At 44.9% G+C, this 19,547-nt stretch overlaps 1 protein-coding gene across 8 annotated transcripts in view; it reads left to right on the plus strand.

Annotated features, from left to right (window-relative positions):
• The window catches only part of foxp4 (forkhead box P4), a 396,512-nt gene that overhangs the window by 352,333 nt on the left and 24,632 nt on the right, over positions 1-19,547 (plus strand). For all 8 annotated transcript variants that reach the window (XM_087973402.1, XM_087973403.1, XM_043716312.2 and 5 more), the window contains 2 exons: positions 1,497-1,573; positions 4,075-4,176. In XM_087973402.1, coding sequence (XP_087829528.1) covers positions 1,497-1,573; positions 4,075-4,176 — 179 coding nt within the window. The remainder of the gene's footprint in view (positions 1-1,496; positions 1,574-4,074; positions 4,177-19,547) is intronic.

Here is a 19,547-nt window from a genome sequence, read left to right on the forward strand (position 1 = left end):
ATCTTAACTGCCACTTGTCCACCCAATCCACCAACCTGCCTGTCTCCTTTTTATGTTCTACACTGCCCTCCCCACAGTTAATAATGCTTCAAAGATTTTTATTTTCAGAAAATAAAATTTGCAGTCGTGCCCTGTACCCCGAGGACTGGGTCATTAACATAAATCAGGAAGGAGGAGGAATTCATACATGGCAGCCTCACCTCCACCCCCATCCCCACCCACCTAGAGAGTGCCACACTCCAAACTTCTTCCAGAAACACATGCATTAACATAACTCTCTGTTTTCTCTCGCTCAGCTGATCCATACTATTACTGCCTATTCTATTCCATGAGCGATAACCTCTCTCACAAGGCTGTTGTGTGGCACTGTACCAAACACCTTTGGAAAATCTATGTACCCCACATCAACAGTGTTACTGCCATCAACCCTTTCTGTTCCATGTCAAACAAAATCCAAATTAGTTAAACATAGTTTGCCCTTAACAAATCTAAGCTGGATTCACCTAATTACTGCATGTTTACCCAAGTGACAATTAATTTTATTCTGAATTATTGTGTCTAAATGTTTCACCACTGATGAGACTAAGCTGCCTAGTTTGTAGTTGCTGGAGCTTTTTGATCAAGAGTGCGACATTCGAAAATATCCAGTCCTTTGTCACCTCTTCTGGATCTAAGGAATACTGGAAATCATTGCCAGTGCCTCTGCAATTTCCACTCTCACTCAGTGTCACTGGATGCGTCTTATGTGGTCTGAATGTCTTATCAACATTTTAATACAGAGTGCCACCTCAATGCCAGCTCTTTATAACATTTTTACTTTCTCACCCATGCAGCGTCTTCCTTGGTAAAGACAGGTCAAAAGTATTTATATAACACCTTAGCCACGTTCCTTGTCTCCATGCTTAAGTAACTTTCATGGTTCCTAATAGGCCCAACTCCAATTTTTATTACCTGTTTACTATTTAGATGCCAATCGATTGCTTTTGGATTCCTTTTTAGCTTAGCTACCAGTCTCTTCACATACTCTCTTGTTGTTTTTTTTACTTTTTTTACTTTTTTTACTTTATTTTCTCTTCATCTTAATCTCCCTTTCTTCTGTCACTCAAAAAGCTCTGGATTTGTTTGCCCTTCCTATCTCCTTTGGGGAAATATAGCTTGACTCTGTCAGAAACGTCTCTTGTTTGAAGACAGACCATTGTTCAGTTCCTGTTTTGTCTTTGATTCCAATTTATTGGGTTCACATTGATTCTTATCCCATTGATGTTGGCTTTCCCAGTTAATTATTCTTATTCTTGATTATTCCTTATTCTTTTCTATTGTCCCTCTAATACCTCATTCTCAAGACTCAGATCTAACACAGCCTTCATTCTCACATATCACTGTAAACAACTGTCTTCAACACAGTCCCAGAACACTTATCCCTCTCTGCCTTTACACACTGACAATACCAGTCTGCATCCTTTCCACATTAACACATCTGTGTGTTTTTTTTACAGAACTTGCTCAGAATCACGAATTTTATAAGAATGCAGATGTTCGACCTCCTTTTACGTATGCTTCCCTCATCCGGCAGGTGAGTTAACAAGATCATGTCCTAATTTGAGAGATGGTTTGATGTCCTGGTCACACTCACTTCTTGAAGGCCAATCCTGTTGGGAATTGTGTATCTCACAGGGTGAGAGCCATTAATTAATAATCAGTCAATGAACAAATATCCTTAAAGGTATAAAGTGTACAAATGAATACCCTGCAAACTGGGAGCAGGAGTACACCCTTGAGTCTGTTCCACCTGGTAGTAAAATCAGGATTGATCTGATTACCCCACAATCCAGCCTTCTCCCAGCAACCTTTGGAGGGTTGGTGTGGACTTGATGGGCCAAATAGCCTGCTTCCACACTGTAGGGCTTCAATGATTCTGTGAGAAAACAAAATCTCCTCAACTCTGTCTTAAGTGGACCAGCTTTGATTTTTGAACAGTGACCCTTGTCCTAGGTCCTTGCACAAGAGGAACCATGTCTCCACATTCACCTGGTCAAGACCCCTCAGGATCTTCTGTATTTCAATCAAATCACTTCTTACTCTATTCAGTTCCAATGATGCAAGCCCAACCTTTTGTCATGAGACAACACTCCCATTCCGGGAATCAGTCTGGGTAAACCTTCTCTGAACAGCTTTCAAGGCATTTATACCCTTCCTTAAGTAAGATCAATACTGCACAATGTATTCCAATGTCATTTATTTAAATGTCTAAGCATGCAAGTTATTACTTTTATGTTTACTTTTTAAAAAGGTGAGAATTAGATACATGTACAATTTGCAGTACGTATTAAAACAGCTGTCGAGAGTGTGGCGCTGGGGAAAGCACAGTAGGTCAGACAGCATCCGAGGAGCAAGAGAATCGGTGATTCCTGAAACATTGACTCTCCTGCTCCTCGGATGCTGCCTGACCTGCTGTGCTTTTCCCAGCACCACAATCTCGACTCTGATCTCCAGCATCTGCAGTCCTCACTTTCTCCGTATTAAAACTGCTATTGCAATTGCAATGTGGAATAAAAGAGACATGGGCTCCTGAGGTAGCTATTGGCCAGATTTGATGTGCAACATTGACTGTAGCTGTGGGGATTGAATTTCCTGGGACGCCCCAGGTCCTCGGGGGGAGGGGCAATGGGGGTGATCTCAGATATCAAAACTTTCTGAGGGAAAGTTCAAGACATTATTTCTTTGGAATCTTTGAGTTAACAATTAGACAGCATGTTGTTGCAAGAAACTTGTTCTGTTTGACAAAGTGTTGTGAGTGTGAGAAGAGAGATTCAAAGAACATTTTATCCACAAATGATCAAGTTCCAACTTCAGCCTTTCAAAGACAAAAGGTAGAGAAAATTGCAGGGAAATGGGACTGGAGTAGTCAGCTCTAGGTGTAGGGTTTACATTGGCATGAGTCGGGAGAATCGAATAGGCTACTTCTGTCCTTTGATTTTTGTGATAGGTTCCAACACTGTCCACTCAGCGTGTTTACCCTCACTGGGGGGAATGGACTGGAAATGAAGCTCCACTTTTCCCAGTGTTCTCACAGAAGTTAAAGATTTTTTAAAATACAGAATTTCCCAATTTCCCTGTCTTTTAGACCCAAGTTGATAGAAAACATGGACCAAGTTTCTGTACTTATTATAATAACTAGTTACTACATGGAAATAGATTCTAGCTACAGATAAACAATTATAAGCTGTTGGCATATAACATGACCTAGACTCCATTTTACACAGACAGACATAGGGAAAAGATAGAGGAAACATTTGGAAAACAGCTTAGTGGTTGTTGTTGACAGGATCTGTGGGGACAGTTCTCAGGCTGATCAGAAAGCTGTTTCTCAGTCTTCCCTTTTCCAGGTGCCTCCAGTAGTTTGCAAGAGGCACAGCGTGGCTGACTCACTGATAAAAACTCTCTGACTTTAATAATAAGTCACTGCTTGCATCAACTGGTGAACAAAAGATAAGCTGGTTTTTGTCAGGCTTAATGTGACTTTTACTGCAGAGAACAGAGAACTGCTGAGCTTATGAAGATCTGAGGGTTTCTCTCTATCTTATTCAGCTACCCGAGAGCCAATCACACAATGGTTGGCAGGCAGTAGGTATTTGTCATTGGTAACAGGTTACTAATCTACTAAACAAAGCCTCATTTGTATATAACCCGTTCGCTCCAGTTCAACTGCAATCATTGCTTTAACCCACAGCTACACCAGCAGTGTTCACAATAAATATCAAATTACTGACGTCCAACTATTGCAGCAATCCTTGCAATCCCTGGTTTGTAAAATAGTTATTTTCTCATTTCAACCCACAATTAAGAAAACATAACAATCTGGACACACTGTCTTTGCACACCCCTGCCACCATATCACTGCAATCCCATCTCTCCAGTAACACTTGAATCAGTTCTTACTATTTGTCACAATATATTTGGAATTCAGTCACCTTTTGCAAATGTATGTGTGTGTGTGAAACTGTCACCTGCCTCTCCCTTTACCACCATCCTGCTCTGATCCATTGGGTCATATTAGTCTTTTCTTTCGTGCAGGCAATTTTGGAAGCGCCCGACAGGCAGTTAACACTCAATGAAATCTATAACTGGTTTACAAGAATGTTTGCGTACTTTCGCAGAAACACGGCTACATGGAAGGTAAGTGTTATTTTAACTATAAACGGGATTGTAGATTGTATATTAGACAACTAGATAGAGGAGTTGTGAATTTATTTGGTAATTTTCACAACTTCAAGACATCCCAAAGCATTTTTGACATACCGTTGCTGTTCTGATATGACAAAAATGGCAGCCAGTTTATGCACAGGAAGCTCCCATGTTTAGGGTGTAGGTTTGCTCGCTGAGCTGTAGGTTTGATATCCAGACGTTTCATTACCTGGCTAGGTAACATCATCAGTGGCGACCTCCAAGTGAAGTGAAGCTGTTGTCTCCTGCTTTCTATTAATATGTTTGTCCTGGATGGGATTCCTGGGGTTTGTGGTGATGTCATTTCCTGTTCGTTTTCTGAGGGGTTGATAGATGGTATCTACATCTATGTGTTTGTTTATGGCGTTGTGGTTGGAGTGCCAGACCTCTAGGAATTCTCTGGCATATCTTTGCTTAGCCTGTCCCAGGATAGATGTGTTGTCCCATGTGCAGCAAGGTGATATTAACCAAAAAATCTGTTTTAGTGAAGTTAGTTGAAGGCTTGTTATTAGTCATATTGTTAGGAGAGATCACTGGCTCTTTCTCGATATGGTTCCACGGGATCTTTCAGATCCATTGGAGAGATCTCATCCTCAAGGATAAAGCATTCCCTCATTCATTGCAACTGGAAACATTCTGAGCTCCTACTAACCAGCTGTCACCCTATTGAAGAGCAACAATGAAGAGGGAGTGGCCCTGATATTATTTCTCTGGCAATATGGCAGCACATCATAACAGACGGTCAGAGGAGAAAGAGGCAACATAACCCTCATGGAAAAAATCTTGTAATCATTCTTACACACCTTAATCCAATACAATTCATCATTAATATGTAACATGGAACATAGCTGGGAATGAACATTGTTAGGTTGCTGAGTGAAATTATCACATTTGAACCCCAGGAGAAGCAAGTTCAGTTCAAGGGATTGCTGAGCTTGGAACCAGGGTACAGCACCAGATGTAGCGGTGGTGAGTGAGCAAGATTTGGTTTGTGTTAGGGTTAGGGTATGGATGGAAGATACAGTTGGTTCTCAACACCTCATTCCAGGAGCCATTCTGTTTAATTTTACATGAGATGACAGGGTTAAGTCACACAGAAACAGGCCATTCAGCCCAACCAATCTTTGCTGGAGTTTATGCTGCACTTGAGTTTGCTCCCATCTTTCCTTCTGCTCTCATCCACTTGCCTAGCCTCCCCGTAAATTTACCGTCACTTATTCCCTGTTGTAGTGAGCATCGCACTCTCAACTTACTGTGGGGAAACAGTTTTCCCTTGCATTCCATACAGGATCTCTTTGTGATGTTATCATTCTGATGGTATCTGCTTATGTTCCTCCACACATGAAGAGCATTCTTTCTGCATTGACCCTCTCAGAACTTCTCATCATCAAAACGACTCCTGGATCATTCAGTGTCCTCTATTTTTAAGTCTAGGCAAATAATAGCCTATAGTTTGGAATAACATCTTAGCAAATGGTCTCTGCTCCCTCTCGGATGCCACTATTACCATACAGTGACCGAACTGCACACTTACTGTCAGAGTGCCCTAACCAGGAACCACTAAGACTGGAAAGAGTACTAGGGGCCAAACGAGCTGAACCAAAATTCTGACCAAACTTTAGTTTCAAAACCTGTAGTTTTGTAAGTGAAAGGTAACCAGGGATATAAACTCTATCAGGTAATACTGATTTTTCCAACACTCCCTAAATCCCAAACCCTGAGGCTACATAAGACAAAGGATACAGAAACAGAAATTGCTGGAAAAATGTATGTAACTTGCATTTTCCAGCTACCATCAGTTCTAAGGAAGGGTCACTCGACCCAAAATGTTAACTGATTTCTCTTCAGAGATGTTTTTGTTCCTGATTTACTGCACCTGTAGTTCTTTTGGTTTTTTATTGAGATAAAGGAGTTTGTCAGCATGGTGTAATCTCTGCTTTACAAAGCAAGTTTCAGAAACATATCAGCGTTGATTGAGTGGTGGTGCAGACTGAATAGGGCCGAACAGCCTCATTCAGTTCCTTTATTGTATGGTCTAATGGTCACACAGACATGTACTCACTGGCGAGAAAGGGCTGAACCTTATGTCTGAATAACTCTCACCACCGAATTCTGGATATTTCTGACAGATGAGAACTGGAAATCGAAACAAAGGAACATTTATTAACTATTTACACTGTTTTTATAGACAGGATCACATTAGAACCTTCCAGTCCTAAGGTCCTAGTTCCATGTGATCTAACAACAAGGAATACGAGCTATTAGCAAGACAGTTATTAACCATTAAACTACACCTCCCCCTGAGTCTTTCACTCTACCCCTCAGCTATTGCCCCCTCCCCCTGCACTACCCCAAAGTCCCTTTCATCAAATGTGTCAGCTTCCAACGATGTTTTCAGCATGTTTTGAGGGATTGAGGCATGCATGTGTTCCATTATTTTCCCCTTGGATCCTCACTAACCGTTTGCAAACTGCTGCCACATGTGTGAATATCACACCAGCTTCTGTGCAACACTCCCTTGAATTTTTTTCTTTTCATGGGCAGACCTCCAAGGTCCTTGTACAGCATTAACATCCAAAACTGAAAGGCACTATGTTTACACCTTGACTGCTGTGCACGGAGCTGGGAGTGGCTGCACACTCAGATAGAGCACTGGTTCTGGGCGTATTTGACAGATAAGGATTGGAAACTCGAGTAGTGCAAACTACTGAACCTTTACTAACTATTGACAGTGTTTACTGGACCTGGTTCAACTCCGTTCAATCCTCCTTTACCAGGGTCCCAGTTCCATTGATGTAGCATCATCTGATGTCAGTGATAGTGCGTCTGGCTGTTGCCACAGCACCTATTAACCCATTATGGTGCCATGATGGGCAGTAAATTGGAGAGTAACATTTTTTAAACTGTAATTGTGCTTTAATTTAAACACAAGAGAAATAATATAATGCATGGTCTGTAAATTCAGTAATTAAACCACAGTGGGGGGCAAGGGTGCATACAGAATATTTCTAGCTGTGCATGGTTTGAACAATTGCTGTATAATGTGGTCCAATAACTAACAGGGACACATTAATTTATGATTATCCCGATGGATTAAACGTCCTTGGGAGATTTGGTTGTTTCAGTCAGAACTAGTTGGGTGCCAGTCACGGTGCCACATTAACAAGTGTTTTAATGTGAATATTAACAAGCCCTCAAGAGGCCTATTTATCTTGGTTGTGCACTGGGATTTTTTTTGTCTATCTTTAACAGAGGAGGCTGTGCCATTTGAAATAAGCTGAGAAGTTTCAGATATAGAACGCAAGGAGTTTATCACTGAAACAGCTAAATAGAGTGTCACTGGAACATCATTAAAAATTCACACTTCCAATAGAACCACAATCAAACTGACCTAGTTCCACTGAAATTTCACCAAGATGTAAAGAGGAAACATGCCCTCTCGAAGGTATTGCAGAGGTGAGGAGAGAGGGAATTACTAATAATATCTGAAAGCAGTTACTGTTTGAGAGAAATCCCCAAATCATTCCCAATTGATGTTTATAGTTTCAGGGTAAGGAGCAGGAGATTCAGAGGGGATTTGGGAAAAAAAAATTCACTCAGTGGGTGATGGGAATCTGGAAAGTACTGCCTGGGCAGGTAGTGGAGGCTGAGCACTCCAACCTTTAAAAAATATTTGGCTGAGCACTTCAAATGTCATAACATTCAGAGATATAGGACAAATGGGATTAACGTAGTCATGTCAGTGCAGACTTGATGGGCTGTAGGGCCTTTTCTGTGCTGTAAGACACTGTGAATTTATTGGGTTTATGTATTTTGTACAGATACCATACCAACACTGCAGTGCAGTACTGAGGGACACTGCAGGGTCAGAGGTTCTGGCTTTCAGGTGAATCATTAACTCGAGACACTGCCTACCCTCTCAGATGGGTGTACAAGATCTCATGGTATATATGCAAAGGGAAGAATGTCCCCTCAGAGTTCTCACCAATGTTTATCCCTCGATCACTGTGACAATAGGAGTATCAAGTTTAATCAGTATCAAGTTGCTGTGTGTGGGAGCTTCCTGTGTGCAAATTGGCTCCATTACTGAAATGACAAGACTCGAAAAGCACTGAATTGTTTGTGAAGAACTTTCGGAGGTGAGATGGTTGTGGTACACACCAAATAGAAGACACTTTCATTAGACACTGGGATACAGATCCTGAAGGTGCTGACTCTCACTGGGATACTGTTCCTGAAGGAGCTGACTCTCACTGGGATACAGTTCCTGAAGGTGCTGACTCTCACTGGGATACAGTTCCTGAAGGGGCTGTCTCTCACTGGGATACAGTCCCTGAAGGTGCTCTCTCTCACTGGGATACAGTTCCTGAAGGTGCTGTCTCACTGGGATACAGTTCCTGAAGGTGCTGTCTCTCACTGGGATACAGTTCCTGAAGGTAGTGATGCTCACTGTAAGTGTGTGGAGGGGTCTATGGTTAATATTTCACCTTTCAGCCCAGCAATATTGCATCCTCTAATATTATTTCAGCTGCATCATTCTAACAGCACAGATCAGGGAGATCAGTGAGTGTCACGATGATAACTTTTATCATTGAAGTCAACAAGAGAACAGTTGATTTGATTAAAATGAAATTTGTAACAACAATCAGAAATTTCTGGAGAAACTTAGCAGGTCTGGCAACATCAGTAGAGAGAGAAACAGAGTCGATGTATCTAGTCCAGTGGCAGTTCTCCAGAACTGACCATAGCTCAGATAAGGTAGAAAGCATGCTGAAGATAGAGGGGAGGGGAGAAGCAGGGACAGAGGCTGCAATAGATGGCGATGGAGTCCAGAGAGAGAGAGAGACAGAGAGAAACAGAGAGAGACAGAGAGAGAGAGAGCAGCAGTTAGGCAGACAAAGGAATGGATAATGGTGATCTGAGGAGAAACAAAGGCTGTGCATGGGGACTGTTAGTAGCTGAAAATGTGATGGCTGGACTGAAATCAGGAACTGGGGTGTGCAGGTGGATAAAGGACATGGAAGAAAATTCTAAGGCCCTTGTATTATTGAACTGAATATTAAATCCTGAACTTTGTGCGGTCCCCACATTGAAAATGAGGTGTTGTTTTCCCAGCTTGTGCTGATCTTCACTGGAGCACTGCAGCAAGCCTGAGACAGAGATGTTGGCCAGGGAACAGGGGTGTGTGTTAAAGTGACAGGTAACTGGAAGGTCAGGGTTACTTTTGCAGACAGAACATAGGTGTTCTGTAAAGCGATCACTCAGTCTACACTTCATTCCCTGATGTCGAGGAGACCACATTATGAGCAGTGAATACTGTTGACAAGATTGAGGGAAGTGCAGGTATAGCAGTGCTTCACCTGGAAGATGTGTTTGGGACCTTGCATGGTGAGGAGGGAGGAAGTAAATGGGCAGGCGTTACACCTTCTACCATTGGGTGTGGATTTGGAGTGGAGGAGGAGTGAGCCAAGATGTCCCAGAGGGAGCAATCTTCCAGAATGCTGACAAGGGAGGGAAATATGTGTCTGGCGGTGGCAGAAATGGGGGCTAATGATCTTTTGGATGTGGATGCTGGTTAGATGGTAAATGAGGACAAGAAGGAACCTATCACTATTGTAGGTGGGAAGAGAGGGGGTGAGGGCCAAAGTCCAGGAGATAGGCGGGACATGGCTGAGGGTCCTGTCAAATATAATGCTAGGGAATCCTTGTTTGAGGAGAAAGGTGGACATTCCTGAGGCTCCACTGTGATGGAGATGGAAGAACTGGAAGATGGAATCGAATCTTTATAGGGAGCAGGGTGTGAGAATGTATAGGAGGAGAAAGTGAGGACTGCAGATGCTGGAGATCAGAGCTGAAAATGTGTTGCTGGAAAAGCGCAGCAGGTCAGGCAGCATCCAAGGAACAGGAGCATCGACGTTTCGGGCATAAGCCCTTCTTCAGGAATGAGGAAAGTGTGTCCAGCAGGCTAAGATAAAAGGTAGGGAGGAGGGACTTGGGGGAGGGGCATTGGATATGCGATAGGTGGAAGGAGGTCAAGGTGAGGGCGATAGGCCGGAGTGGGGTGGGGGCGGAGAGGTCAGGAAGAAGATTGAAGGTTAGGAAGGTGGTGCTGAGTTCGAGGGATTTGACTGAGACAAGGTGGGGGGAGGGGAAATGAGGAAACTAGAGAAATCTGAGTTCATCCCTTGTGGTTGGAGAGTTCTTAGGCGGAAGATGAGGCACTCTTCCTCCAACCGTCGTGTTGCTATGGTCTGGCGATGGAGGAGTCCAAGGACCTGCATGTCCTTGGTGGAGTGGGAGGGGGAGTTGAAGTGTTGAGCCACGGGGTGGTTGGGTTGGTTGGTCTGGGTGTCCCAGAGGTGTTCTCTGAAACGTTCCGCAAGTAGGCGGCCTGTCTCCCCAATATAGGGGAGGCCACATCGGGTGCAGCGGATGCAATAGATGATGTGTGTGAAGGTGCAGGTGAAGTTGTGGCAGATATGGAAGCATCCCTTGGGGCCTTGGAGGGAAGTAAGGGGGGAGGTGTGGGCGCAAGTTTTGCATTTCTTGCGGTTGCAGGGGAAGGTGCTGGGAGTGGAGGTTGGGTTGGTGGGGGGTGTGGACCTGACGAGGGAGTTGCGGAGGGAGTGATCTTTCCGGAACACTGATAGGGGAGGGGAGGGAAATATATCCCTGGTGGTGGGGTCCGTTTGGAGGTGGTGGAAATGACAACGGATGATATGCTGTATATGGAGGTTGGTGGGGTGGTAGGTGAGGACCAGTGGGGTTCTGTCCTGGTGGCGGTTGGAGGGGCGGGGCTCAAGGGCGGAGGAGCGGGAAGTGGAGGAGATGCGATGGAGGGCATCGTCGACCACATCTGGGGGGAAATTGCGGTCTTTGAAGAAGGAGGCCATCTGCGTTGTACGGATTTGGAACTGATTCTCCTGGGAGCAGATGCGGCGGAGACGAAGGAATTGGGAATATGGGATGGCGTTTTTACAGGGGGCAGGATGGGAGGAGGTGTAGTCTAGGTAGCTGTGGGAGTCGGTCGGTTTATAGTAAATGTCCGTGTTGATTTGGTCGCCCGAGATAGAAATGGAACAGTCTAAGAAGGGGAGGGAGGAGTCTGAGACGGTCCAGGTGAATTTGAGGTCGGGGTGGAAGGTATTAGTAAAGTGGATGAACTGTTCAACCTCCTCGTGGGAGCACGAGGCAGCGCCGATACAGTCATCGATGTAGCGGAGGAAAAGGTGGGGGTGGTGCCAGTGTAGCTGTGGAAGATGGACTGTTCCACATATCCTACGAAGAGGCAGGCATAGCTGGGGCCCATGCGGGTGCCCATGGCTACTCCTTTGGTTTGGAGGAAGTGGGAGGATTGGAAAGAGAAGTTGTTCAGGGTGAGGACCAGTTCAGTCAGTCGAAGGAGGGTGTCAGTGGAAGGGTACTGGTTGGTTCGGCAGGAAAGGAAGAAGCGGAGGGCTTTGAGTTCTTCGTGATGGGGGATGGAGGTGTACAGGGACTGGATGTCCATGGTGAAGATAAGGCGTTGGGGACCGGGGAAGTGAAAATCATGGAGGAGGTGGAGGGCGTGGGTGGTGTCCCGAACGTAGGTGGGGAGTTCTTGGACTAAGGGGGACAGGACCGTGTCGAGGTATGCAGAGATGAGTTCAGTGGGGCAGGAGCAGGCTGAGACAATGGGTCGGCCGGGGCAGTCAGGTTTGTGGATTTTGGGCAGGAGGATTTTGGGAGGAGGCGGTGGATGAGAGATCCCCTGGGAGATGATGGTTTGGTGGTGGGAGGTGGGGTCATAGTCAAGGGGGCAGTAGGAGGAGGTGTCCGCGAGCTGGCGTTTAGCCTCAGCGGTGTAAAGGTCGGTGCGCCAAACTACTACTGCACCTCCCTTGTCTGCCGGTTTGATAGTGAGGTTGGGGTTGGAACGGAGGGAGCGGAGGGCTGCACGTTCCGAGGGTGAGAGGTTGGAATGGGTGAGAGGGGTGGGGGAGTTCAGGTGGCGGTTAATATCACAGCGGTAGTTGGCTATGAAGAGATCGAGGCAGGTAAGAGGCCAGCACGGGGTGTCCAGGTGGATGGGGTGTGTTGGAGGCGTGAGAAGGGGTCGTCAGAGGGTGAGCGAGAGTCTTGGTTGAAGAAGTAGGCACGGAGGCGAAGGCGGCGGAAGAATTGTTCGATGTCACGCCGCGTGTTGAACTTATTAATCCGAGAGCGTAGGGGGATGAAGGTGAGGCCTCTGCTGAGGACTGATCTTTCATCCTCAGAGAGGGGTAGTTCTGGAGGGATGGTGAAAACACGGCAGGGCTGGGAGCTAGGACCTGGTGTGGGGCTGGAGCTGGGAGTGGGGGCAGGGACGGAGATCGGCGTGAGAATGTATAGTCAAGTGGAGGTTGGTAGGTTTGTAGTGGATATCAGTGGCCAATCTTTCCTCAGAAATGAAAAAAAAGATTTCACAGAAGGGAAGGGAGAAGTCAGAGATAGACCTAGTGAAAGTGAGAGTGGGATGGAAATTGGAAGTGAAATTAGTAATTTTTTCCAATTCTAGATGAGAGAGGGAAGCAGCACTGATAATGTTATTGATGTACCAGAGAAAGGGTTGTGGGGAGGGTCTTTGATTGTTTATTTAGCAAAGACTCCTTTTACTTGTTTCCACTTCACCTTTTCCTTGTGAATTATAATAAATTGTCATCGATTTGCCGTCGGTTCTGATGGGGAAAGTGGGAAATGATAGGTGATGGGGAATGATGTGGTGGGGGCACTTGCCATCAGAGAAATGAACTATTGGTTGGAGAAGGAACTGGAGAGAAGAATAACGAAAGGCTTTGAGAAAAATCTGAATTAAAATGATCAAAGCATTGACTCAGTTTTATGTGAAGGTAAGACTCCCAGCTTGTCAGGAAAGGGAAACTGGTTTCATTCTTTTCCAAGCAATTTCCTCAAAGCATTAATTTAAATTTTTTTTGTTGCTAATGTTTTATTTGTATTGTCTTTGATGTTTGACCTTTCAAATTGCTGTTAATGTTTTAACAGAATGAATAAATCTTTTATCACAAATTGGAAATGCAAATATAAATGCAGGCCTTTATCTGAAATTGAGGTCATTCTAATTTGCAAAGTTGAGGAGAGCAACTCTTATGTGAGGCAGTGTTACTGTGTTCGTAATTATACAGTTAGGTGGCAAAGTGGAATGAGAGATGGGGGTTGGTGAAAGATAGGGGATGGAGAGAGACAGAAACACTGAGAGAGAGAAAAATAAAGAAATTGAGGCAGAGAGATGGAGAACAACAGAGAGGGTGACACACAGAGAGAAAGACCGAGACAAAAAGTGGTAGGCAGAGAGGGAGAAAGAGCGAGACCGATACAAAAACAGAAAGCAAATGAGAGGCAGAATCAGGTAGGTGGAGGGGGCACATGCAGCCACAGGCAGGGAGAGGGATAGAGAGGCAAATGGACAGAGAGGCATGCAGAGTGATCAAATCCTGACTGAACACTTCAGGCACTCCAACCTGCAGCGAGTGTCCGAGAACAGCTTTGTGGGATGTGCTGATGGGGTGTAGCTGCCCGGCCTGGGAGCAGTGGGGAGGAAAGGGCAAGAGGTTGGGGATAATGTGACTGGAAACCTCGAGAGTACAGCCATCAGGGGTCCTTTATCCCCTGTCTCTGCCAAATGTCCCCTGGATAGTCCCAGGCAGAAGTCCCAGTGTTCCAGGGGCGGACACACAGGCAAATACAAGGAATGGACTGACAGAAACAAATATGCTCAAGGTCGGCATAGCATAGCACACAGGTCAAAAGGTCAAAGTACCAGAAAATTCCAGAAAACCTGGAACAAATCGTCACCTTCAGAGGGAAGGAGAGTCTGCGCTGACCCACAGATATGGAGCATCCAAAAGTTGGGGTTTTGATAGCCACCCACTGGAGATTTATAGTGTATTGTTACACTGGTCAATTCCCCAGGCACCAAGAATTCTCCGTCTCTGTCTCCAGTCTCATGGGGCTGTAGGTCAGTTTAATGGGTGCCAGTCTCATAGTGAATCGTTAGGGTTGGGGACTGGGGAGGATTTGCAGATGCTGGAGATCAGAGTAAAGAGTATGGTGCTGGAAAAAACAGTAGCTCAGACAGCATCTGAGGAATAGGAGAATCGACGTTCCCTGATGAAGGGCTTATGCACGAAACGTCGTTTGTCCTGCTCTTCAGTGACCACACTGGAGGACTGGGCAGTCAGCCAGGAGTGGGGAGGACTTCATTTAGATTGACTGATGATTCTGACCATTTGGAGGGTGGGTTTTGTCTTTATGATGGAGGTGGCGGGTGAGTGTCAGTGAATCAGTGGATAGTCAGTGGGTTGAATCTCACTGCAGGATGAAGTGTCTGAAATGTTAAGTCAGGATTTGGTGACTCTGCATGCCTCTCTGTCATAGAATCATAGAGATGTACAGCGTGGAAACAGACCCTTCGGTCCAACCTGTCCATGCCGACCAGATATCCCAACCCAATCTAGTCCCACCTGCCAGCACCCGGCCCATATCTCTCCAAAACCCTTCCTATTCATATACCATCCAAATGCCTCTTAAATTTTGCAATTGTACCAGTCTCCACCACTTCCTCTGGCAGCTCATTCCATACACGTACCACCCTCTGCGTCAAAAGGTTGCCCCTTAGGTCTCTTTTATATCTTTCCCCTCTCACCCTAAACCTATACCCTCTAGTTCTTGACTCCCCAACCCCAGGGGGAAAAGACTGCCTATTTACCCTACCCATGCCCCTCATAATTTTGTAGACCTCTATAAGGTCACCCCTCAGCCTCCAACGCTCCAGGGAAAACGGCCCCAGCCTGTTCAGCCTCTCCCTATAGCCCAAATCCTCCAACCCTGGAAACATCCTTGTAAGTCTTTTCTGAACCCTTTCAAGTTTCACAACATCTTTCTGATAGGAAGGAGACCAGAATTGCAGGCAATTTTCCAACAGTGGCCGAACCAATGTCCTGTACAGTCGCAACATGACCTCCCAACTCCTGTACTCAATACTCTGACCAATAAAGGAAAGCATACCAAATGCCTTCTTCACTATCCTATCTACTTGCGACTCCACCTTCAAGGAGCTATGAACCTGCACTCCAAGGTCTCTTTGTTCAACAACATTCTCTCGGACCTTACCATTAAGTGTACAAGTCCTGCTAAGATTTGCTTTCCCAAAATGCAGCACCTCACATTTATCTGAATTAAACTCCATCTGCCACTTCTCAGCCCATTGGCCCATCTGGTCAAGATCCTGTTGTAATCTGAGGTAACCCTCTTCGTTGTCCACTACACCTCCAATTTTGGTGTCATCTGCAAACTTACTAAATGTGCCTCTTATGCTCGCATCCAAGAGGGCCCAGCACCGATCCTTGTGGCACTCCACTAGTCACAGGCCTCCAGTCTGAAAAACAACCCACCACCACCCTCTGTCTTCTACCTTTGAGTCAGTTCTGTATCCAAATGGTTAGTTCTCCCTGTATTCCGTGAGATCTAACCTTGCTAACCAGTCTCCCATGGGGAACCTTGTCCATTTGCCTCTCTATCTCTCTCCCTGCCTGTGGCTGCATGTGCCCCCTCCACCTACTTGATTCTGCCTCTCATTTGTTTGTCTCATTCCTGATGAAGGACTTCTGCCCGAAATGTTGATTCTCCTGCTCCTCAGGTGCTGTCTGACCTGCTGTGCTTTTCCAGCACCACACTCTTCGACTCTGATCTCCAGCAGCTGCAGTCCTCACTTTCACCTAGTGGGATGAATCTGTCAAGTGCTATCTGTGAGGGAGCTGTGCGTTTCCTGGGACTCAGGAAACATGGCTAACAGTTCATCCATTTCAAAAGCTTGGCACTAAAGAACCTCGAAATCTCATTATCATTTTTAATGAAATGAATGAGTGAGCACTCAGGTCCAGGGCCTATTAAGGACGGGCAATAAATACTACCCCAGCCAGCAATTCCCACATCCCATAAAGGAATTTTTGAAAGTAATCATTCTGATCTACTTTCGTAAACCCTGTTGGCTTCTTGATCATCGTCCATCCTCAGTTACAGTTGAAAATAAATGGCTAAGAAGGAGGTTCTCAAGAGGAAACCAATCCCTGAGGTTTGGACACTACCATCCATTCACCCCCACCTCCCCCTACACCACCCTGACATTTTAATAGATTCAAATTCAGCCCCATGACAGAGTGTGAGAGATTTGGAAAAGAAGATTAGCATCAAGATAATGTGTTTCTTATGACATATTCTACGTATTTATTTTTAAATATGTCATATCAACATGATATAAAAACAGTTGAATTAAAAATGATAATGCCATCAGTCACCAGGCAAGGAACCTGAAGCAATTTGTTAGCCTCTGGGAGAATGGTAAGTCACCTTTTACTGGTTCAATTCTCTATAGAGGCGGAGCTGCTAATAAAGACATTATAATAAGCTGTGCTTGAAAGAAACAATATTTCCTCTGTGTTGTGTATTGGGTTAACTCTTTACTTGCTGGTTGAAGAATGATTAGCAGATTAATCGCAGTCTTGTCTCATTGTGCCAGTCATTATTTTGTCATCTTACTCTCCCTCTTCCCTCACCCACTCCATTATTACCTCAACACTTGTTGATTAAGTGCTGCTCTTATCAATATCCACTCCCACTCTCGGTAAATTTGACCTCGTCCTAAACTTTGCAGCCTATACTGTAGTTTACATCAAGTTCCAATCTCCTATCATCCTGGTGCTCACTGTTCCACACTGGCTCCCAATCTGTCAATGCCTTGATTTTAAAATGTTCCTCATTTTTAAATCCTTTCTCGGCCTCACTGCTCCCGATCTGTGTAATCCCCATCTTGAAGCTCATAGTCCTTCAAGATCTCTGCAATCCTCCAATTCTGGCCCCTTGCTTATTCCCTATTTTAATCACACCATCACTTGTAGTGATACTTTTATCTATCTGGGCCCTGAGCTTTATGAACACTGTCCCCCTTGCTGCATTCCCTCTGGTTTGATCATCAATTCATTTGTGTTCTCTCCCAGTAGGCTGACTGCCATAGACCTCCCTGTCTGTGTGCTCTGGGCTGCCCTTACACACTTCACACAGTTCAACCCATTCAGTTAGTTACATTTATCATTCATTTCCTCCTCTCTTTCCCTCTCCTACATTTTGGATCTTGACCAGATGGGCCAATGGGCTGAGAAGTGGCAGATGGAGTTTAATTCAGATAAATGCGAGGTGCTGCATTTTGGGAAAGCAAATCTTAGCAGGACTTGTACACTTAATGGTAAGGTCCTAGGGAGTGTTGCTGAACAAAGAGACCTTGGAGTGCAGATTCATAGCTCCTTGAAGGTGGAGTCGCAAGTAGATAGGAGTCTCACAGGAGTCACAGTGAAGAAGGCGTTTGGTATGCTTTCCTTTATTGGTCAGAGTATTGAGTACAGGAGTTGGGAGGTCATGTTGCGACTGTATAGGACATTGGTTAGGCCACTGTTGGAAAATTGCCTGCAATTCTGGTCTCCTTCCTATCAGAAAGATGTTGTGAAACTTGAAAGGGTTCAGAAAAGATTTACAAGGATGTTGCCAAGGTTGGAGGATTTGAGCTATAGGGAGAGGCTGAACAGGCTGGGGCCATTTTCCCTGGAGCGTTGGAGGCTGAGGGGTGACCTTATAGAGGTTTACAAAATTATGAGGGGCATGAGTAGGGTAAATAGACAAAGTCTTTTCCCTGGGATTGGGGAGTCAAGAACTAGAGGGCATAGGTTTAGGGTGAGAGGGGAAAGATATAAAAGAGACCTAAGGGGCAACTTTTTGACGCAGAGGGTGGTACGTGTATGGAATGAGCTGCCAGAGGAAGTGGTGGAGACTGGTACAATTGCAAAATTTAAGAGGCATTTGGATGGGTATATGAATAGGAAGGGTTTGGAGAGATATGGGCCAGGTGCTGGCATGTGGGACTAGATTGGGTTGGGATATCTGGTCGGCATGGACAGGTTGGACCGAAGGGTCTGTTTCCATGCTGTACATCTCTATGACTCTATGACTCAAAAAGCTGTCTCCTTACCATTTTTTATGATGATATCACCCTCTTCTCCATGACATTACGAACCAATTTCCTCTTTTCTCTGGGTATTCAAACATTTCTTCATTAGCCTTCCATGAATATGCAGATTGTGTAGAACATGCTTCAGTATGATGTGATGGGGCCGGTATTGGACTGGGCTGGACAAGGTTAAAAATCACACAACACCATGTTATCGTGCAACAGCTTTATTTGGAGGCACTAGCTTTCGGAGCACTGTTCCTTCAACAGGTAGCTGTGGAACATGAGACACAAAATTTATAGCAAAAGATTACAGTGTCATGCAACTGAAATGATATGTTGAATATGTTTCAATGTGGTCACACCTCGAATACATTCAATTTATGGATTGTCTGTTTGTTTGTTCTTCTCTAAAACATAAAACATAGATGACAAAACGTAAGGTCAAAAGCTTCCTTTCTTAAGATTTAGCTCCAGTCCCTTTGATGTTAGCATGTTCCTCATTCTGACAAAGTTGGCCTGGACTAGATCAATTCCTCTTTGGATCTCACACCCAAATCTCCCAATTGTTTCTGCTAATCAGAGTCTGTGAACCTTTGCACTTTGTCCAAGACTTATCCGTTTACTTTGGATTACACTTTCAATGTGTGTTAATATTGTTCTTCACATCCATTCATAATCCATGATCCCCTCACCCTCCCCCACTCCACCCCCCCCCCCCAACTGTTCCTTTTCCTCTGTTTGAAATTCCTTGCAGTGCCCCTTCTCACTCTCTAATCAATGCAGGACCATCTACCCATCGCACCGTGATGATTTGCCCCTAGTGTGGTGACAATGGTAGTTTGTCTGTGTCACTGAAGACAGCTTGTATTTGCAGATGAGCAATCTGGAGATGGGACATGTTCCTAACGTACTCCCTTTTGGATTGTGAGGCTGCCTCTGAAACCATTAATACATCTCACTAGCTGAACACTTTGGGACATTTTCCTGCATCAAAATGCGAGATGTTGTTGTAACAGAATGACTGACTCTCCACTTAGCCACGGGGGTTACTCAGATGCACTGGAGCTAAAAGTAAGAGTAGGCCATTCAACCCCTCAAGCCCATTCCTTGATTCAATAAGATCCTGACTGATCGAAATCTGGGCTCAGCTCCACTTTCCTGTCAGTTTTCTGAACTGTATTTACTTGCAGTGGAGGTGGGATATCTGTACAAATCTTGGAAGATGTCTGAGAGTTGAATGAATTGTATTAGTACCTCAGAGAAAAGAGAACAATGGCCACTCTTCCCC

Source organism: Chiloscyllium plagiosum, unplaced genomic scaffold (assembly GCF_037043375.1).
Source record: "Chiloscyllium plagiosum isolate Xiang-an unplaced genomic scaffold, Cpla_swu_hap1 HiC_scaffold_26, whole genome shotgun sequence".
NCBI classification, from domain to species: domain Eukaryota; kingdom Metazoa; phylum Chordata; class Chondrichthyes; order Orectolobiformes; family Hemiscylliidae; genus Chiloscyllium; species Chiloscyllium plagiosum.